This window comes from Aphelocoma coerulescens, chromosome 24 (assembly GCF_041296385.1).
Source record: "Aphelocoma coerulescens isolate FSJ_1873_10779 chromosome 24, UR_Acoe_1.0, whole genome shotgun sequence".
NCBI classification, from domain to species: Eukaryota; Metazoa; Chordata; class Aves; order Passeriformes; family Corvidae; genus Aphelocoma; species Aphelocoma coerulescens.
This window is the reverse complement of record NC_091037.1, coordinates 6,357,982-6,380,456: the sequence shown is the minus strand read 5'-3', so window position 1 is coordinate 6,380,456 and position 22,475 is coordinate 6,357,982. Positions and strand designations below refer to the sequence as shown.

The 22,475-nt window shown below is 50.7% G+C and overlaps 1 protein-coding gene across 2 annotated transcripts in view; it reads right to left on the bottom strand.

The window, feature by feature from the left end:
- FLI1 (Fli-1 proto-oncogene, ETS transcription factor) overlaps positions 1–22,475 on the bottom strand; it is an 87,134-nt gene that overhangs the window by 18,295 nt on the left and 46,364 nt on the right. For both annotated transcript variants that reach the window (XM_068994752.1, XM_068994753.1), the window contains 4 exons: positions 22,172–22,380; positions 13,201–13,355; positions 8,394–8,597; positions 1,673–1,738 (listed from right to left, as the gene is read on the bottom strand). In XM_068994752.1, the coding sequence (XP_068850853.1) occupies positions 1,673–1,738; positions 8,394–8,597; positions 13,201–13,355; positions 22,172–22,380 (634 nt within the window). The remainder of the gene's footprint in view (positions 1–1,672; positions 1,739–8,393; positions 8,598–13,200; positions 13,356–22,171; positions 22,381–22,475) is intronic.

Genomic DNA, 22,475 nt, shown 5'->3' with positions numbered 1-22,475 from the left:
TGTGAGGGGAAATTGTGGAGGAGCACGTGCCCTGCCTTATTCACATAGGAGCAAGCCCAGCTCGGATGAACTTTAAATAGATGATTGTTAATGTCAAAGCAGCAGTCACAGCGAAGCCTGAGTGGCTCTGTCCCTGTAATGTCCCTGTTTTGTCCCTGTAATGTCCCTGTTTTATCAGCTGGTGCTGCCTCAGGAGAGAACAGCGTGCCAGGGAGCTCAAGTGGGCATTTACACACTGGACAGAAGCAGCTGCTGGAAAGAGCAGCCCTGCTCTCGTGTCCAGGTCCAAGGGATGAAATGCAAGGAGAAAGAAGCAGCAAGGACAGAAGGCAGCCAAACCCTCCATGCAGGAGCTGTTTCATGTGGGGTCTGTTTGCTGCAGCCCCTCGGTGGAACGGGAGGTTTTGTCTCTCCAGCTGTGTCAATAAAAGACCTTCTGCCTCTCCCCACTGTTCTTTTTAACCCAAACTTGTGGCCCGTCCATGCAGCCACGTTCTCTTGAGGAGCAGAGAGGTGTTTGCATCTCACAGTTCATGTGACAGTGAGGGAAGTGGCACAGGGACAGGCTGGGTCCAGCTGGGGGAGACAGGAGATTTCACCCCTTCCCAGAACCTTCTCAAGGGAGGAGCTGAACAGAGCACACGGAACAAACCCAATGTTCCTGCAGTAGCACAGAGGGCAAGGAAAACCCCATTTAGGGCTCCTGTCCCTACACACGGAGTCACAGAGTCTACACAGGAGTTACAGAGTCTACACAGGAGTTACAGAGCACAGGAACAGATTTTTGCTCTTTATCACCCTATTTGGCCTTCATCAATTCAACTTCTTCTCTGTTGTAGGTATGGGATGTGCTTCATCCTGTCCTTGCCCATGGCCATGGGCTGGAACAAGAGGATCCTTAAGGTCCATTCCACCCCAAACCATTCTGGGATTCTGTGATCACACCCATCACACCAACGCTCACAACTTTATCCTGACTGAGAGTCCAGTTGGTCAATAAAAATCAGAACAAGGAGCAGGACTGGAGCTGCAGAGGAAAACCTGGAACACCTGACTGAAGGACACACAAACAGCTCCAAAGCCTGAAGGAGCCCCAAGAAGGTTATTGACTTTTAAACTTCAAGGTTTCTAAGCTATAGCCATGTGGTCAGGATTTCTACCAGATAAACAAAAACCGGGTTATTTGAAACGAAAAAGAAAACCAAACTGTTCCAGAATGAAGGTGTCAAAAAGATCCATTTGGTCTCCCTTGCTGGCTGAAATGAGCTGCAGATCCACGGAGGGGTTTGGAATACCTGAGTGGCCTTTGCAGCAGTGAGATTTATTGTGAGAGGATTTTATCCTTTCAACTGTGAACTCAGAGAGAAACAGTGTCTCAGGCCTGCCTGTGTGAGATTCCAAACTGGTCACATCAGGAACAGAAAATGTGCCACCAGCTCAGCAAAACACCAGTGTGCCAGTGACACAGTTTGTGCCACGGTGCTGTCGGGACAAGCAGAGATGGCATTTGCAGCCTGGATGGGGCTGCACAGTGGGAATTATTCCTCTTTAACCGTGCTGTGAACGCAGAGCGGAGCAGAACATTATTAAAAATAATATTAAAATTAATAATATTAAAAAGGTCCAGTTTTAACCCAATCAAACCCAGGACATTTACATGCAAAACACTGACCTTCTTTGGTGGCAAGACGTGAGGAATCTGTGTGGGATGGAGTGTTGTAGACCAGCAGTGAGCTACCTGCAGGGCAAAGAAAAGGAGTTAGTGCAGTCTGGGCACGCTCTGCCACAGGGAACCATGAGGGCAGGTAGGAAATGCTGTTAATGGCATGAAAAAAAAGAATTTTGCTGCTAATTAGGCACCTATTTTCTGAGAAATTCACCTAAAAGCTTGGTAGCTGCAGGTCACACGTGCTGCTGTTTGTTCACTTGCAAAAAAATAAAGATATTTGTCTCCTTCACTGAGTGCCTTGATGTCCCCCACTGAAAACTGATCTAAGATGGTGAGGTCGTTCAGTGCATTTATCCAGCTACAGAATCTATCCCAGAAATGCCTGAGGCACAGACTGTGTGCCAGGATAAGGAAGAAGATTCTCTCTCTCTGGCTGTGATAGAGAAATTTCCTGTTTGAGGAACAGGCAGGAGAAAAGACATGAATTGCACTGTCAGGACCTGGACATTTTTAGAGTGTCACATGCTTGGTTTGGGGCCAGCAGCTGCACAGATCTCACTGGGATTCCAGCATCTCCCGTGCTCTGGGGGATTTGGGAGCAGCTCTCTTGGATCAGAGAGGCCTTTCCATCCAGCTCCACGTGACGCACAGGAGCAGCTCAAAAAGAACCCATTGGAAGCGTCTGTCCCGTGCAGTCTGTGGTGGAAATGTTCCTTTCTAAGCATTTCCCTCTGCTTCTCTTGCAAACTCTCCTGGAAATGGAGGGGCAGACCCTGGGAGCTGAGGGAAGCCAGCACAAAATGCACATTTCATGGCTGTCTGCTTATGAGTGCTCACAGAGTCTCCTGGGCTCACCTTCCCTGCAGCTCCTTGGAGAGGATTGTGCTGTGTCAGAGACACCCCTGACAAGGCAGAGGATCCTGTGGTGTGGCTGGAGCAGCACCAATCCTGCCCACAGACCCTTCCTGCTCTCCAGATCCCCTCAGTTCAGTGGGATCCTGCCCCTGAGCATCCCCAGACCCCTCAGCAGGGCAGGAACACCTCTTTGCAGGTACTACAGCACCAGCTGAGCAGGATCTTGCAGCTGAGCCCTGCAGTCCCACGTTCCTCTGCTCCACATGATCCCAAATGACCTCAGCTGCCCCTCAGTACTCACAGAGTGTCTCTCTTTCCTGAGGGAGCTGAGGTTTGGGCAGTTCCCTGCCAGAACTGAGAGCCATTGCAGGTGCTGGATGCTGCTGGCCCTCTGCCCTCTGCTCCAGCGGATTTCTTTCCTTCCCAAATGCAAACAAAGGCAGAGGCGGCACAAGGCAGCAAGGACACGGAGGCTGGAGGTGTTGGGAAACAAAGCTGCTCCCAGGGAGGGGAGGATGGATGGTACCAGATGCTGCAAGTCAGGGGATGTTTCCAAAGACCAGGATGGATGGTGAACGAGGAGGTAAAGAGTTCAGAGGGATCCCAAGGGCACCCTGGCTCTGAAAGCTGCCAATAGCCAAAGGGGTTGGCTGAAATATTTAGAGAGATTGGCTGCTGGAGGAATTGAAATAACTCTGTCCACGTAACTCATGTTTTCATCAGATGGTTTCTGGCTTTGGCATTTCTTTCTTGAATATCTGTGGGGAAACTCCTGTGCACCACTCTCTCCTTTTCAGGTTATTTAAAGCAATCCTAAGTGCAACGCCCAGCCTAGCTTCCCCCTGCCAGACAGGGAAGTGCTGGGGAATTCAGAAACGTGGTTTTCTATGACTAAAGGGGCTGCAAATGAGTGGCTGGGGCGGTGGGGGTGGGGTGATGAATAGCACTGAACGAGCAGGATCAACCTATAGCTACTTTAGGCGAAAAAATGCAGCCCAAGCCTCTGGAAAGGGCCGGCGCCTCCCCAGGTTTAATTGCTCAGAGTTGTCACCTTTGCCCGGCAGTCTGAGGTTTCTGGTGGGAACACCACAGAGAGGGAAATGTGTTTCCTATTAAGGGTTTCAATGGAGGAGGGAAAGGGAGAAAGGCAGAGACCCAGATCAGGACAGAGGGGAGCAGACAGACAGACAGACAGACAGACACAGGCCAGGCTGCTCCTGCCTCTCTCCTTCGGGGGCAGAGCTTTGGCTGTGATGAATTTTCATTTTTGTTCCTGTTCCCCCTGCCTGGGTCAGCGACACCGTGGATGGATCAGCTCTCTCAGTAGGGGTAATGCAGGGCTGCTCTCCCACAATTAATGTTCAAACGCGTTGTCTTATGGCACCCCCCACCCTTCCCTTCCTTTTATTTCCCTCGCATTCATTACAAAAAGATGGAGAAAGACTGAAAACCGGGAGAGTTATTTCCCCATAAACCCTTCCCTCTCATCCCTCAGAGGTGCAGGAACATCTTGGTTCCACAGTCTCGGGGTCTATTTAATTTGAAAGCCTTTTTTACCTTCACCTTCCCCAGGCCCTGTGGCCTTCCCTGCACAGCTCCTGATGGAATCCAGGTCCTGCTGCACTTGGCAGGATGGTTTTGTTTGGCATTAAGGCGTGTTAAAAACCCCTGAGCAGTTTTCTGCTTCTCACCACAGCCTCATTCTTTCCCCTTCGGGCTCCTCTCATTTGTGCACACCCCACACCCTGACCCCCACTAGGGAGGGAAAGGATGGAGGTGGCAGCTCAGCTTCTTTTGATCTTCCTCCCAAACACAGCATGGATACATCCCAAACTCCCTTCCCTTCCCTGGAGAGGATTCACCAGGCAGGGTGTGCTTGAGAAAGATCAGTCTGGAGCCCCGAGATACGTGGGGATGGACATAAAGAAGGAGAATCAAGGCACGGCTTCACAGTTTTGGAGAGGGAACTAAAAGAAACATGTGAAGAAGGATGGTTGTTTGAGGGGGTGGACAGGGAGTTCCCTGAAAAAGCCACTGGGCTGTTTTGGGAGGCTCCAAAGGATAGGGAGTGCTGCAGGACTGGGCTCTGCACTCTGAAACCTCCTGAGGATCAGAGATGCTGGAATTCCTGCCTGCTTCCATGGCTTGTGGAAATAGGAAACAACTGCACCGTTCTGATCCAGGCCTAAGCCTTGCCTGAAGACTAAAGGTGCTGTGGGATGAGTTTGGGTTACTCTCGACTGTATTACACAGCTCACCTGAACCTTCCATTGCTAAAACCAAGATTGAGCTATTGTTGAGGTCATGCAGATGTTGCTGGTTTATTTTTTCTGTCTGGACTCAGATGTGCCAAAATAATGTATTTCATAGGCAGCTTTGAAGAAGTTTTCACCCTGATCAGGAGTGTAAAATGCTGAAAACCTTCTGGGAAAGCTCATTTTCAGGGGGTCTCCTTGTCTGGTGAGCAAACAGGATCAGAAAGTTCAGATCAGCTTTGCTTCTTGGAAAACAAACCCCAAAGCTGATTCATGAATCATCAGATATCCAGCTTAACACCCCGAGAGCACAAGCATCTTTAGAGAGAGAGCCCGGGCAGAGGCAGTCCAGCTGGGAGGGCTGCAATTTCCCCAAATCCTCCTGTGCTGGTGGCCATCACCTATTCCCTCCACTAAGCAGGAGCAGAGGTGAATGTCTGTGGGACAAACACCCTTCCAAAAAGTGAAGCTTGTGGAAACAAAAGCCCATGTCCCCGTGGCACTGAGCTCAGGGCTCAGCACTGAACATCCGCTGGAAGCCGGTCTGGAAAAGCCATCAGCTCCTCTGGAAGGCGTTCCTCTGTGAGGGAGACACCCAGCACTCCCCAGAGCAGCCTGTCCTGGGGCTGGGAACAGCTGCAGGGAGGGAGGAATGCTCTGCCCAGCTCCAGCAGACAGGAGCTGCTCTGACGAGCACGGCACTCGCAGCACATCTGGGGCTGAGCACACACAGATTCATCATCCTAAGGCTGGGCATGGGCTGAAAAAGGAGTGAGTAATCTGCCTGAATCCAGCAAAGCTCCTCGGGTTTTGCACTGGCTTAAGAGCACAGAAATCACTGCAGGCACTGCCCTGGCAGGACAGGATATTCTGATGATCATTATTAAATGATCATCACTGAAATATTGCAGCTGCACGTGGGAGGTGTGGGGCACAATCCCCACTCCACAGATCCACCACCCCAAGGATGGGCCCAGCGAGAAGCCAGCATGGCTGGGCCCACCTTACAGAGAGCAAAACTGAGGAAGAGGTTCATTCCTCCTAATTTCAGGTATTTAAAGGCAAGGTGTGACCCAGGGACTGCTGTCCTGAGTGTCAGCATGCCCTGGTGCTTCCTTGCTGGCAATGGAGTGTGACCACAATTCAGTGTCTAAGGGTAGATGGGATCAAGCAGGGATTTGCTCCTGAGCAAATGGGCAGCAGCAGGTGGTGAAGGTGGCCACTGAACCCAGGTTTTCAGGCTGATGCCCTGAGATCAGCAGTGCAATTCCCCTGACACTGGCTTTGAACAGCCCAGGTAATGGGACACAAGCACTGGGGATGGTCCTGGAGATGCCACCCAGAGCTAAAACAACAGAGAATTCCACCCCTCTGCCAAGCTTTCCAAATTCAGCCTGGTCCTGTGCTCTGAACCCTCACAGCTCCATCTCTCTGTCAGTTCTCAGGCCTTATCAATAAGACGATTCAAGTGTCTCACTTGAGTGATTATCTTGTGGGAATTGAGGAGCGTTTCCGGTCACAAAGCCTGATTTCCCCAGCCCCAGTCAACAGCTTTGGCCAAGGCACTGCTGGCTGCACTGAACTGCCTTCCCACTTCCCAGGAAAGTGTGTGATTCCACAGGCGAACCTCTGAAAGCTTCCTGCAGGGCAGCAGCTCTTTGCTGATGACACAGGATGAAATTTGCCAACGATTTTGGATGGGAAATTATTTTATTGTCCAGTCATGAGGGACAGAAACTGCTCAAATCCAACAATTTGGGTTTTTTTGTTGTGAATCATTTCCTTGGCTCGACTTCTCAAGAAAAATAAAGGTGGGGCTTCCAGAGGCACCCATCTGTGATCTAACTCCTGTGCCACTGGAATCTGTGAAACTCCCTCTGATTTTAGGCACAGAGAGATCAACTTTGAAGGAACACCCTAAATAAATTCCGTATCTCTGCTTCACTGGCCAGAGGAGACATCTTCATCTGCCTTTTCAGCACAATAGGATTTTCTAGTGGAGAAAGTACACTATTTCCTTTCTCTCCCTGCACTCCCACCTTGATTTATGGCACCTTCTCCTGATTTTTGAGTGCTTAAATAATGATAACTCCTAAAAAAGCTGTTCCACTTGGAAAAACAGCGGAGCATGTGGGGCCCAGCTCGAGTTCTCTGCCTCATCACAGCACCATTACCCTTAGCACTCCTTCGTGGGGCAAGGAAATGCTTTTAGCTCCATTTAGAGGTGAAGAGGAGACATTTGGAAGCTGTGGATGTGATCATGATTGCACAGAAGTCTTGGGAAAGTTGGAATCTAAGACTCCCAATGTCAGGTGCTTGTGCCATCCCTAAGGTGATCATTCCTGTGTGGGTGCTGGGAAAATGCTTTTCCACACTGCTCACAGCTCCTGGGTTTGGGGCTTAATAGAGCAAAAAAGGGAACTGGATCCATCCCATACTCAAGTGTGGGGCAGAAAGGAGCAATGAGGAGCTTCCACAGCCTTTTTCTTGGAGTCCTGGCTCATTTGCACAGCGTCTGCTCCGGCACATTTACATATGGGGAATCACTCTTGGGTTTTTAACTCTCTCCAACAAACCTGGGCCTGCAGGAACACAGGGAATCTCCAGCCCTGGCCAGCTGTGGCTCCTGTTCATGGAAGGGCACAGCCCTCTAACTGCAAAGCTATGGAATCCTTTGCCTGTGCCACAGCAGTTAACGTCAGCTTTAATCTCCATGGCAGATATGTGTATTTTTATCACATACCCACAGATGCTGCTGTTATCTGTTGGACTTATCTAATCTCCTTCAGAGCCCTGCTCAGTTCTTCACCTCCCTGATAGCACCAGTAGCTCCATCTGCGTTCATCTGAACTTTCCAGCCCAATTTCATTCCCCATTTCCCTGTTTGCCTTTCTCTGTCCCTTTTCCCTCCCCCCCTGCTGCAGGAGGAGCCTGGGAGTTCCATACCCAGGGCAGTTTATCCCAGCAGCCTGTAGGGATGGGATGGGATGAGATGGGAGGAGATGGGATGGGATGGGATGGGATGGGATGGGATGGATGGGATGGGATGGGATGGGATGGGATGGGATGGGATGGGATGGGATGGGATGGGATGGGATGGGATGGATGGGATGGGATGGGATGGGATGGGATGGGATGGGATGGGATGGGATGGGATGGGATGGGATGGGATGGATGGGATGGGATGGGATGGGATGGGATGGGATGGGATGGGATGGGATGGGATGGGATGGGATGGGATGGGATGGGATGGGATGGGATGGGATGGATGCGATGGGACGGGATGGATGGGATGGGATGGGATGGATGGGATGGGATGGGATGGGATGGGACGGGACGGGATGGGACGGGACGGGACGGGACGGGATGGATGGGATGGGATGGGATGGGATGGGATGGGATGGGATGGGATGGGATGGGATGGGATGGGATGGGATGGGATGGGATGGGACGGGATGGATGGGATGGGATGGGATGGGATGGGATGGATGGGATGGGACGGGACGGGACGGGACGGGACGGGACGGGACGGGATGGGATGGGATGGGATGGGATGGGATGGGATGGGATGGGATGGGATGGGATGGGATGGGATGAGCCAGGGCAATACTCACTTTCCCTGAGGTAACTGAGGTGAGAGAGCAGAACTTCTGTGTTGTAGAGGGAGGTGGTGCGCAGGAAGTCGTCCTTGTTCATCTTGCAGAGCTCTTTGCCATCCATGTTCTGGAAGATGGTGGTGTCGATCTCCATCAGGCCGTACTCCTTGATAGCCCACTCCAGCCACTGGCGCACGTGCTCCTGGGTCCAGAGGGTGGGATCTGGCAGGGGAGAGCAGAGGATGGGCACACGCTGGCCTCCAGCTCCCTGCAGCCCTGTCAGGGCTTTATCCATTGCTTCCACAAGCAGATACACTGAATTTTCAATATATTGTTGAATTTACAGGATATTTTGATGATCATTATTAAATGATCATCACTGAAATATTGCAGCTGCACGTGGGAGGTGTGAGGCACAACCCCTGCTCCACAGATCCACCATCCCAAGGATGGGCCCAGCGAGAAGCCAGCATGGCTGGTCAACAATATCTTGGAAATTCAATAATATATTGGAAATCCAACAATATATTGAAAATTCAACAATATATTGGAAATCCAACAATATATTGGAAATCCAACAATATATTGGAAATTCAATAATATATTGGAAATCCAACAATATATTGGAAATCCAACAATATATTGGAAATCCAACAATATATTGGAAATTCAACAATATATTGGAAATTCAATAATATATTGGAAATCCAACAATATATTGGAAATCCAACAATATATTGGAAATTCAACAATATATTGGAAATCCAACAATATATTGGAAATTCAACAATATATTGGAAATTCAATAATATATTGGAAATTCAACAATATATTGCAAATTCAACAATATATTGGAAATTCAACAATATATTGGAAATCCAACAATATATTGGAAATTCAATAATATATTGGAAATCCAACAATATATTGGAAATTCAACAATATATTGGAAATTCAACAATATATTGGAAATCCAACAATATATTGGAAATCCAACAATATCTTGGAAATTCAATAATATATTGGAAATCCAACAATATATTGGAAATTCAACAATATATCGGAAATTCAACAATATATTGGAAATCCAACAATATATTGGAAATCCAATAATATATTGAATATTGAAGTGATCCCACTTTGGCAGGATGAACAAGCACCATGCTGGAGCAGGGCTCAAGGGGGGTCACTTGGCCTGGTCAGTTGTCCTGGCTGTCCCCCACCTGCCCAAACCTCACTGCTCTGCTTGCTGGGAACATTTCACTCTATTCTGTCTGGAAAGAAGCTTCCCAAAGGAAGCTGATCCCTTGGAGAGGGTGTTCCTGCCCCAGCTGTGGCTCTGCAAGGCTGCCCAGTGGCAGCAGGGCTGGGTGAGTCCCACCATGGGCCTTAGGGAGCCCCACAGCTGGCACGTGAAACCCTGGGCGTGGAGGTGTTTATGGTCAGCAAAGGGACATAAAATAAAGTAAAATAAAGTAAAATAAAATAAAATGAAATAAAATGAAATAAAATGAAATAAAATGAAATAAAATGAAATAAAATAAAATAAAATAAAATGAAATAAAATGAAATAAAATGAAATAAAATAATAAAATAAAATAAAATGAAATAAAATAAAATAAAGTAAAATAAAGTAAAATAAAGTAAAATAAAGTAAAATAAAATAAAATAAAATAAAATAAAATAAAGTAAAATAAAATAAAATAAAATAAAGTAAAATAAAGTAAAATAAAATAAAATAAAATTAAGTAAAATAAAATAAAATAAAATAAAATAAAATAAAATAAAGTAAAATAAAATAAAGTAAAATAAAATAAAATAAAATAAAATAAAGTAAAATAAAGTAAAATAAAATAAAATAAAATAAAATAAAATAAAATAAAATAAAATAAAATAAAATAAAATAAAATAAAATAAAATAAAATAAAATAAAATAAAGTGGTGTTGCTAAAACAGAGCAGCTTGCCCTGGGTGTGAGTCAGAGTCATTCACCCTGGCACAGGAACACAGTTCTACCTCCACTCTCCCTGTAGCCCCACCCAGCTCTGCGAGGGCAGGGTGGATTTTGGGCTGTCTGGGCATCACTGGCTGTCAGCAGAGCTCCAGCTGTGGGATCTTTATTGCTGGTGCTGACGTAAGAGACACTCTGAGCCCGGCTGGAGCTCAGGCCCCGTGGAGATGAGAGGCTGCATCAGTGGTTAAGAAAAGACTTTGAATTCTGAAAAGGGCATTAGATCAGAGAGCCCAGCAAGAGCTGGTGCCACGATAGCACTCGCCAGAGTCATTTTCAGAGCATATCTGCATTTTCAGATGTTTCCTGTGCTGCTTCTCCCCACGTATCCCATTGCCAAACTGGAGCTGCACTTTCGTGTTCTGCTGCAGCTGCAGAGGATTGCAGAGAAGTTCAAACTTTGGAGATGTCTGATGTGTCATTAACAGCTGGTCCAGCTCCGAGACAAACCTCAGACACCTCAGATCCCGGGAAGCTGAGCTCATGGATCAGGAACATGCACAGCGCTGGGGGCAGGACAAGAGATGCCTCTGCCTGGATTTTAGGGGGTAGAGAACAATGCCTCAGCCCAGGGCTGTCCATTGTGTGCCCAGGCTGAGGGCATCCCTGGGCACCAAAGGTCGGGAAGTGCCCACACTCGGCATCCCTGGGCACCAAAGGTCGGGAAGTGCCCACACTCAGCATCCCTGGGCACCAAAGGTCGGGAAGTGCCCACATCCGGCATCCCTGGGCACCAAAGGTCGGGAAGTGCCCACACCCGGCATCCCAGGGCACCAAAGGTCGGGAAGTGCCCACACCCGGCATCCCTGGGCACCAAAGGTCGGGAAGTGCCCACACCCGGCATCCCTGGGCACCTGAGCTCCGGAATTCCAGCACCAAACAGGGAACTGAGACCAAGGGGGATGAAATTATAACTGGGACCTTTCCCCACTAAATCTCCAGAAAACCTGGGCTGCTGAAAGCTGAATTCAGAACATGGAATTTACAACCCCACACCTTTGCAAGTCTGCTCTGGGAACAGCAGATGGATTTCCTTCAGGTTTTGGCAATAGTTAATTGAAATTCTGCTTTCTAAGCACTGGCAAAAGGCTGCAAATTTTACAATGCAACTATTCAAGGGAGATTTTTTTTTTTTTTTTAATTGAAAGACTTATTTGTCTTGAGTTTTGAAAACAACCCAACATCTAGAGGGCAGAGTGAATCTGTGGCCTCTCTTTAAACACTGTAAAAGACATTGAATGGTGTCTGAAGATCTGCCTCCTCGAAACATGGCTTAGAGCTCATTATTGCTACTATTGTAAGCCTAATGTGACATTATTCTTGCTTATCTTCGCCCTAATGCGCTATAAATCTCCATTCTGGATTAAATTAAAATATCCAAATGCCTTTCTTGGATGACTTGGGCCTCGTCTCCTGCAGCCAGAGATCCGGGATGATGTTCATTATTGTTTTCCAAAGTCTGCTCTTAAATCTCTGCTCTTTCACAAGTATCTCAAGGGTTTCATTTGTGGATGGTCATAAGGGGGGGAAAGTCCTTTTCTTCACTTTCCTTCAGAGAGGAGATTTCCAAACCTTCTCTTCCACTGGGGGCACTGAAAGTAATTTCCCCTATTTCAACAGCGCTAAACTTTAGCTCACCCTTGGTCTTTTTAAACCTGTGTCAGCAGCCTGGTGAGGAGCAGGATAAATGTCCCCCCTGGAACATCTTTAGTAATCCAGGGGCTGGTTGGTGGCAGCTCCACCTTTCCAGGCAGGGTGACACTGGCCACGATTGTGCTGCCATCCCCAGGCAGCTCAGCCAGCCTCTCAAACCTCGGCTCAGATGGGACTTTGAGATTTGCCATCAATCTTTTATTGGCTTCTCCTCGCTGCATTCAGTTCAGGCTTTTCCTTTTCATCCTAAGTGGCAAACAAATGCTTGGGAATTGTCATCTGCTCGTGGTTGAGCCACGCTCAGAGAAAGGAGCTGAATTCCACGAGTGCATTTCCTTCTGCCAGCGCTGTGTCTGCCCTGGTGCAGCCCTGGGAGCCAGGGCGAGTTCTGGGACGTGCACTGGGCCAGCACTTGGCTCCTTCGCTGGAAAGTTCCTGGCCCTGAGTGTTTCTGTGGATGTTGTTTATAAACCTCACAGGGAAACAGCTCCTTGCTCCCGGTTCAGGCTTCACCCCTTCCCTCCACAGCAGCTCTCACCCCTGAGTGTCCAAATGCATCCAGAGCATCCTGCCAGCTCCAGGCAGCAGATGTGGATACCAAACACAAACAGAGCTGGACAGGAATGTTTCTGTGTGACAATTTTTGGAAAGATAATGCAGTTCCTGTGAAATAGAATTTCTTCTGGGTTTCTACTTCTAACAAAAAAAATGCAAACAAAATAGCTCATTTTGAATCAATCAGTGTGACTTGAAAGTGCAGCTGGATGCTGAGAGCACCAGGGGAGTTATAACTTGGGCCCACTGCATTCCTCTTTGATCAGTCCCTGTGTGTCCCAGGAAGCAGATTCTCCTCTAACACATGACAGGAGATGGATTTGGTTCAGCACACCAAAACAACACTCCATTCCAGAAAAAAAATTAAAAAAAAAAAAAAAGGAGAAAAAAAAGGAAAAAAAGGAAAAGCACCAATTCTCTGCTGCCTATCCTGATTCAGATAATGCACCAGGGCATGGGAATTCCCACTAGCCAGAAACTCTGATATTTTCCTTATTTTTTCGCGTGGTTTGTAAGGGAGAAAATTCCTCTGGGGGTGGGTAATCAAACTAAACAAAGAACTCTTCCAGGCAGAGCAAGGAAAGCTGCCCCAGGGCGGGGTGGTACCTGCGGGGACGATGACTCTCCTCTCGTTGGTGGTCATGTTGGGGGGAGGCCCGTTCTTCTCGTCCATGTAGGTGCTGTAGCTCATGGGGTTGGACTCGGTGCCTGCTCCCACCAGCTTCCCACACTTGTTCACGCTGCAGTCCACGGGGGACTCCCTGGAAGGCCAAGGGAAAAGCTGGGTCAGCATCACTGCCCCTTCCATCCCTGCAGCACCGGAGGGGTTGGGCTCACGGACATGGGCACGGTCCCAGGGTGGGACAGTCAGGGGAGCTCCTTTGGGTGGGAGAGGCCGTTCCTGACCTGTCACAGGGTGTCATAAGGGGGGTCTGTGGGGCACAAGTCACACAGGGGATCTCCGATAATGCAACCAGGTGGAGTCTCCAGGGAAATGACTTCCAGACACGGCAATGTGTGCAGTGGCTCTGGGATAGCAACATTCCCAAGGCAGTGCCTGTCACACCAGCCGGTGGGTTATACCCGACTCCCCCATCCCTGGTTGCTCAGTGCATTCCAGCAATCCTACAGGCATGGCTGGGTGCTCCTGGGTGCTCCTGGGAGCTCCTGTGGGGCTGTTCCACCCTTTGTGGCACTAGAACACGCCTGGTGTTGCAGTGGAGCCTGGCAATTACCCACAGGTGCTCTGCTCACCTGCCCTGAGGTGTTTCTGCAGAGCTCACAGGGACACAGGAACAGCCCTTTCGTGGCATTGACAAAGAACCCAAAATACCCCCCCAGAGTGACAGGGCTGTCCCTGAGAACACCCAGGAGTGTCAGCACGGAGTCTGAATGGAGCAGAGCTTGTCTGTTCTTGGAGCCTGCCAGAGCTCCAGGAGCGCTTGGATAACACTCAGGGACACGGTGGCATTGCTGGGCTGTCCTGTGCAGGGACAGGAGCTGGACTCTGTGATCCTTGTGGGTCCCTTCCAGCACAGCCTGTTCCTTTATTTTATTGTTCAATTATTTGATTATTCAATTATTCTGTTATTCTGTTATTCCATTATTTTCTGGTTGACAGTGCCACAGTTCACTACCTGGTGAGGAAATCTGGGAATCTTTCATGCCCCAGGCAGGAGTCAGGAACTTCAAACCCCAGCACCCGGGTGTGGAAAAGGCTCTGGCCCCGGTTTAACTCCTGAGGTGCTGGAGTGATGAAGAGGGGACATCCAGCAGCTCAGGTGGCACCGTGCTAAGGCCTGGCCTAGTGCAGACCCTGGGGAAGGCTCTGGGAGACTTGTGAGCCCAAAGCCCAGAGAGGGAGCAGGGATTGTGCTTTTCTCCAGCTGCAGGAGCAGCTCCTGCCTTTAGCCCCTTCCAACCCCAGCCCCGAGCCTGCCAGGCACACACAGCACATCCCAGCTCGAGGGACTTGCAGGGAAGGGCACATCATTGCCCTCGCCTTTCCAGGGGGGAATTAGTGCACAGCCTCTGCACAGAGCAAGCCCAGGCTTCAATCCCAGAGCCGTTTCCAGGGCAGTTTAGGCCAGGCTTTAATCCCAGAGCCGTCCTCCTCCTCTGCCAGAAGCCAAGAGCTTTGGGAGGGAACCGTTCCCTGCAGGGTGAGAACGGTGACGCTGCACAAATCCCACCCTCCGAGCTCAGCTGCCCGGAATTCCAAGCTGGACACCAAACAAATTTGTCTCTTAACCTGAACTGGGGGGGAGGGAGGGAGAAGTGCCTGAAATTCAGTTATCATGGCTGGGAGATAAATGCTCCACTGAGATATTCTGAGGCAGACGGTAATTTTTTCCTCATGTCTGACGAAGGGAATGTTGCTGGAAAATGGAAATAAGATGTAGAACTTACACATGTTCGAATTTAAGGGTTTACTATTTCGCCTACTGTTTTTCCAGGCAGGGAACCAAAATCCGCCCTCAGAGAGGCAACTGCTGAAGGTTTCATGTCCCGAGGCAGCCGGGGAGAGGCTGAGGAGCTGCAGGGACGTGGGGATTTCACAGGGAATGGAGCTGATTCCCGGTGGGAATGCTCCTGTCAGGTGTGAAAGGTGCCTGTGCTGGCAGGGAAACGGCCCCGGGGCAGCACCGGGGAGCTGAGCCCTGCTGGGGCATGGCCGGGATGGGGAGGGCCAGCGGGGCATCGGAGATCCGGGTGTGACACCGTGATCCAGGTGTGAGACCGTGATTGGGGTGTGAGACCGTGATTGGGTGTGACACCGTGATCTGGGTGTGACACCGTGATCCAGGTGGGACACTGTGATTGGGGTGTGACACTGTGATCTGGGTGTGACACCGTGATCTGGGTGTGACACCGTGATCCAGGTGGGACACCGTGATCCAGGTGTGACACTGTGATTGGGGTGTGACACCGTGATCCAGGTGTGACACTGTGATTGGGGTGTGACACTGTGATCCAGGTGTGACACTGTGATTGGGGTGTGACACCGTGATCCAGGTGTGACACTGTGATTGGAGTGTGACACCATGATTGGGCTGTGACACTGTGATCAGTGTATGACACTGCTCTGGGTGTGACACTGTGATCCAGGTGTGACACCGTGATTGGGGTGTGACACCGTGATCCAGCTGTGACACCGTGATCCAGCTGTGACACCGTGCTCAGGGGTGTGTCTCTGTGCTCCAGGGTCTTGCACTGTGCTCCAGGGTTTCAGAATGTGTTCCAGGGGCTCAGGCTGCTCTGCTCAGTGCTCAGTGCTCACTGCCCCTGGTGAGTGACCCACCTCCTCTCCTCTCTCCCCCCCTGGAAAAACACCCCCTGCAGATGGGACAGGCACTACTTCTGATCCAATCATTCCATATATTCCGCTCATACAGCTCTGTGGGGAACTGTTCCAGCACAGACCCCACCTGCAGTGCTGGGTCCAGCTCTGGGGCCCCCAGCACAGGAAGGATGTGGAGCTGCTGGAGCGAGTCCAGAGAGGCCACAGAGGTGCTCCCAGGGCTGGAGCCCCTCTGCTCTGGAGCCAGGCTGGGAGAGCTGGGGGTGCTCACCTGGAGAGGAGAAGGCTCCAGGGAGAGCTCAGAGCCCCTTGCAGGGCCTAAAGGGGCTCCAGGAGAGCTGCAGAGGGACTGGGGACAAGGCATGGAGGGACAGGACCCAGGGAATGGCTTCCCAGTGCCAGAGGGCAGGGATGGATGGGATATTGGGAAGGAATTGTTCCCTGGGAGGGTGGGCAGGCCCTGGCACAGGGTGCCCAGAGCAGCTGTGGCTGCCCCTGGATCCCTGGCAGTGCCCAAGGTTTGGTTGGACATTGGGGCTTGGAGCAGCCTGGGACAGTGGAAGGTGTCCCTGCCCATGGCAGGGGATTGGATTTGGATGATCTCTAAGGCTCCTTCCAGCCCAAACCTCTCAGGGATTCTGTGATCTCCAGACTCTTGGACAACAACACTTTCTAAAGAGCCTCTCCCTGCCTTCTGCTGGCATGGAAGGAGCACATGGGCAGAGCAGAGCCCTTGGCTGGCTGTGCTCCCTGCTCACATTGCACACACCCACATGGCCCTCAAGGTGAAGTAACCACAATAACCCCGGGGCTGTGAGGTCCCCTCGGTGTTTCTGTGATGATTTTTCACATCACAGCCTCTGCCCTGGCAGTTCAGACCCTTCCCATCCCTTGATCTGTGCCTCAGCACCCAAACCCGGACAGCCAAGTACCAGAAACATCCGGCAGAAAGGGCTGAAGAGAACTTTGAGAGGCTGAGGTGCCCCTGTCAGGCACTGTGGGCAGAGGAGCCATCCCATTAATCCTGCCAGACACGGAATGTGCTCCAGGTACCCGGCAGGGTCGTGTCCATGTGGCTGCAGAGCTGCCTCCCTTCCCTCGGGGGAAGTTTTCAGGATGGCTGCATCCAGAGCTGACCCTGCTGGACACACATAACTGGGAATAGCATCACCCAGACTTAACTGGGCAGAGACTGAGCTGTGCCTGAGGAAACACCACAGAATCTTCAGTGGCAGCAGAAGAGCGAGAAGATCCTTGACTCTGTGTCCTCTGGAACCCAGCATTTCCTACCAAACCCAGCCTTTTACTGGGAATTGAGGCAATTCTGCCAGTCTGAGTCAGCCCTGCCCTGCCCCAGCTCCAGGTGAGGGATTTATCCCAGCAGGAGGGGGGTGTAGCTGTGGCCACACAAGGAAGGACTCAGCCTGGGGAACAGCAGCTGTGTCAGAGGGAGCAGGGAGCTGTGAGCCATGGATGGTGTGTTCATGGAATATCGCTCCTTCCTCGGCTCATGCCTCAGCCACAGGCAGGCTGGGATTCCTAGAAATACTCCCTCATTGTTTGAGAGGCTTGTGCAAGGGGATTGCAGATCCCAGATCCATCCCTGGCTTTTCCCAGAGACTCCTGACGTTCCGGTGGCTCTCCATGCTGGGTTTGCCAGGCTCTGGCAGGATGCACGCAGGTAAATGGATCCAGGCTGATTTCACAAACTCCCTGGAGCACAGCCCGTGTGGCCGTGGCAGAGCCCAAGGAACACGAAGCAGAACTCATTCCCACTGTCCAGAGGCTCCTCGCTCCAGCAGCTCTCTCTGAGGATGCCAAGAGTTTGGTGTTTGGGAATGTTTTTCCTAGACTGGCCAAAATGGACAAGCAGCTGGCCTGGCACTGACCAGTAAATCTGGTACAGCTCCAGCCTGGGCTCCAGAGGTGTGTCCTAGGGCTCTGTCTAGGAATCACCTTTGGCTTCTGCTTGAAAGAGCAAAATAAGGGACTTCAGGAATTTCTGAACCTGGCTCAGGGGGATATTTCCTCCTTTCTATCCCCCTTTTCCCATCCTTTCATTCCTCCTTTCTTCCACCCCTCCTTTCTTTATACATTTGTCACTTTTTGGTGTAAAGCCCCATTTTAATTTGTCGTTGCTGGGTGGAGGAAGGAAAGACAGACACTGGGATTCTGCTTGTGGGAAGAAGCAAGAGGGAACAGAGTCAGCTCCTCCAAACCTGGATCTGCCTGTGCTTCAACCCCGCTCTCAGGAATGCCTCGGGAGGAGGGAAACTCCCACTGAAAGAGGCTGCAGAACTACCAGAAGGATGGAAAAGTTCAGGTTGTTCATCCCGGACAGGTAAAGGCCAGCAGGAGGGAGATGCTCGGGCAGAAGGACCCAGCAAATCCCACTAGAGGGCTCACACGGTGCTCCAGGGGGAGTTCGTCCTTGCAGGCACCGCAAAAAGTCCTTTGGCTTGGTCTGACACAGTCCCTGGGGCACAAACACCTTTGGGAATCCCCAAACCTTGGCCTCACTTTCATGTTCTGAAGCAAGAGAAACATCAAATCCCAGAATCCTGGAGTGGTTTGGGATGGAAGAGCCCTTAAAGCCCATCCAGTGCCACCCCTGCCATGGGCAGGGACACCTTCCGCTGTCCCAGGCTGCTCCAAACCCCAATGTCCAGCCTGGCCTTGGGCACTGCCAGGGATCCAGGGGCAGCCCCAGCTGCTCTGGGATGTCTCTGCAGAACGGCTCCAAAGCATTTCCAAAGCACTGACCTCGCTGTTTCAGCTGGACAAAATCCGTGCCACAGCGGGGATTGCCCAGGGATGTTTGCCTGCATCAGGAGAACGTTCTTTCACATTTGAAGATCAGACATATTTTGTAACAGTTTTTGAAAAATCGCTCACTGAGTTTAGCTGCAAATGCAGATCTGGGGGAGCTCAGCATACACAGCCAGGATTTGGGATTTCTGTTGCTTGGTTCATCTGGAATTTACGTAAACTACAAGGAAAGCTCTATTATTAACATTGGCTGTAAATTGGGTTAAACTTTACCCAGCTCTCCTCTAAATAATGCTCCTCCTTTCTTCAGTGGGATTTCAAATGTGAAAGATTTTTTTGTTTACTTTGGTTTGGTTTTCAAATACAATTTTAAATGGGTTTTGCTCTGAGCAAAGTGCTGTCTGTGAGGGCAAGGGCAGATTTTGAGGCCAAAACCTTCCTCAAGGTTTGATAACAGTGGAATTTAATGAACTTTCTACATCTGAATCTTGCAATAATGCAGAATTCCCATCTTCTCCCCTAAAACAGTGATCCGTGCCTGAGCATCCCCTATGCACACTTAGGGTGCACTTATCTGGGAAATTCTGTCCAGTTTGAGGATAAACCAGGGAATCCTGACATGGGGTAGGAAGCTAGGCAGGCTTTCCATGTTGTTTAGAGGTCCTTCAAAGACCCTTCTCCCACGCTGCTGAGGACCAAACCAGCTCATCACACCCTCAGCCCTGCTCCTGCTCTCTGAGAGAAAGGGGAAAAGCTGGGCACTGTCCCTGCTGTGCCCAGGTCCCTGAGCTGTGTCCCTGCCAGAGCACACAAACCCCCCAGCAGCCCGGGTGACAGCACAACAAAGGCTGATCCTGCTGAAGGGGCAGCTGGAACACGGGGAGAGGGTGCTTGAGGGACAGGAAAGAGGCAGGGACAGAGGTGGGGGGGCACTGGGGGGTGTTCAGCCTGCAGCGGGTGTTAAGTGGGACTGGGACTGGGACTGGCATTGGGACTGGGACTGGGATTGGCATTGGGATTAGGACTGGGATTGGCTGGGCAGCTGATGGGCAGGGGAATGAGTGATTGGAGTGGCCCAGTCCATCCCCATGGACGGGGATGAACATGCAGGGAAATCAGGAGGGGATGGAGGAGTCAGGGGAACCTCCTGTCCTGGATGCTCTGCAGTTCCTGTGCTAAGGACTTCTCCAGAGGCAGGGTGGGAGCTCTGGCAGGCCGTGGTCCTGACATTCACAGCAGCCTTCTCCTCTCTCCTGACAGGGGTTACCTCTCTCTAGGGGCACTGATCATGCATTTTGTGTCCAAGAACCTTGGAGTCTTGAGCAAGTCTGCAAAGAAGCATTTCCTGTTTGCCCAGAACCAACCCACTCCTAAGGGCCCTTCCCATGGCTCCCGGGCTCCTACAGCTGTTTGTGAATCAGTTTGTCCAGGCAGAGCTATTTCCCTTTTTTCTGAGCAGAGGAGGAAATGGGCACGCAGGGATCACCAGGGAAGGACAGCCCAGGACGTTTCATTCCAGAGCACACGGAACACCCGGACAGTTTGGGTGTACAAGCACAGACACACTCCGAGTGACACAGAGCCTGTGCTCACAGGACCTGCAGCGTACAGACACGTGTGGTTTATGGCAGCTCAGAGGGTGTGGAGGGCTCCTTTCCCTGCCAGATTTCCCTGGGACAGAGGAGGGTGAAGGGAGAAACCCCTCTGTGTGCGTGAGTCTGGCACTGTGGGTGCGAGCAGCTGCAGCAGCCACAGAAGCCCAGGATGGTTTGGGTTGGGAGGGACCTTAAAGCTCATCCCATCCCATCCCATCCCATCCCATCCCATCCCATCCCATCCCATCCCATCCCATCCCATCCCATCCCATCCCATCCCATCCCACCTTCCACTCTCCCAGGTTGCTCTAAGCTCCACCCTTGATTTGGGCAGCCTGGCAATGCTGCAAAGGCTCCTCCCTCCTTTTCCTTAGAAAACCTTGGTAGCCAAAGGTAGCCCCCATGACTATCAAAACCTCTGGTACTTCCAAGATCCATCCTTTCATCTGTGTCATGTTTTTTCAGGAAATAACTCATTTTCCCATGTTTCAGCCCCAGATCTGGGATTGGGAACACAGTGCAAACACCCACGTGGTTTTCATGAAATCAAGAAGTGCTCCTGAGGTACAATCAGGGTGAGATCGAGTTCAGCCTGCAAATGATCCCCACAAGAGAGCAACTGCCACAAAGGCCTTTATCTGAGAGTAGAATCAGCATCCACTGTACACTCACGAGATAAAAACAACATGCTGCTGTTTGATGTCTTTAACACCATCATCCCTCTGCAGAGGGCTGAAAGCGCAAGGCTGCTTTCTCTTTCCAGCTCTGTGCTCTGCTGTGTTCTCAGAAACCAGGAAAATGTGCTGCTAAACTCACCCTAAAGCAGAAAAACCCTTGAGGGTTTCACTGTTTAAACACTACAAATGCTGGAGGGGTTTGTGACATTGAAATTCAAATCACATTTAAAATTAATGTGAGCTCTAAAGGCCTTTGCTAAAAACTAGAAGTGTATCTATATTATAAATATATATTGAAAATTAAAATAAAAAAGGACATTTTTACACCTAAAGATTATGTTCAAGAAGGTGAAATTTGTTTCCAGGCTTTGGACTTGCAGTAACATTTTTAAAAGGGGCAAGCTGTGCTGGGATGAAAAAATGTTTTCAAGCCATTCAATTTCCCATTGAACAGGGAAATGATTCACCTCTAGGTACAAATGACAGGGGCTGGGCTGTCCTTTGGCCGTGAGCTGGGCAGGTTACACCAGCCCCACTCACCGTGAGGGGGTTCACACCCCTTCTCCAACTGCTCCTGAATTCCCTCTGTCACCAGTGTCACCTCTACCCACACAGAGGGGTGGGCACAGGCCTTTGGTCCCATAAAGCACCTCAGTCTCCTCCTTCTCCCTTCTCCATCAAAAACCTCTCCAGTTCCAGGGGTTTGCTTATGCCCTGGTACAAATAAAAAGTGTCCTCTAAGTGAAGCCCTGGCAGCTCAGCAGTGCAGCTTTCAGTGCTTCCCTGGCAGGAACTCCAATTATTGCTGCGTGAGCCCCTCTGTGAGCCCCTGGAACCACGGCACATCCATGGGGTGCTGAACTGAGGGGTGAAATATGGGATTTACAGCAGCGTTTGCAGTGTGAGCTCTGCCCTGGCAGCCTTGTGCCCAGTCTGTGGAGTGTTCGTGGAGACTGGGAGGGAAGGGACACACCCTGCAGAACAGGGTGCTCAGGCTGTTCAAAACCGAGCCACTAAAGAAGGAATTACAGGAAACTGGGACTCTGTGGGACACAGAGAGGTTCGTTGGTGTGCAGGATAAGAGCATGAACGGACAGCGTGTGCTTTGCCTTTGTTTGGACGCAGGGTTTGGATTCAGGACTTGGGTTCAATGATCCCTGTGTGTCCTTTCCAACCTGGATATTCCGTAATTCCGTGATTAAGACCCTGCAAGTGTGGCAAGGCTCTTTCCTTACCTGGATCCGTTCATGTGGTCATACTCCCGTTTGACGCTGACCCTCACGGGCTGGTTGATCCACTCCTGCTGGGGGGGCAGGGGGTTGATCTTGTGGGGCTGCCCGAAGTCGGGGCTGCCGGAGGCCGTCATGTCCTTGGGGAGCTGTGCGGCCGCGCCGTACGTGGGGTCAAACAGGGACTGGTCGTCGCTCACCACCGACAGAGCCTCCTGGGGAGAGACAGAACCAGCCCTCAGAGCCATGGCTAAAGCAGGAACTGCCCTCTGCTCCTCCCTCCAAGCCGGGGAGCACCTGCAGGGCCCCG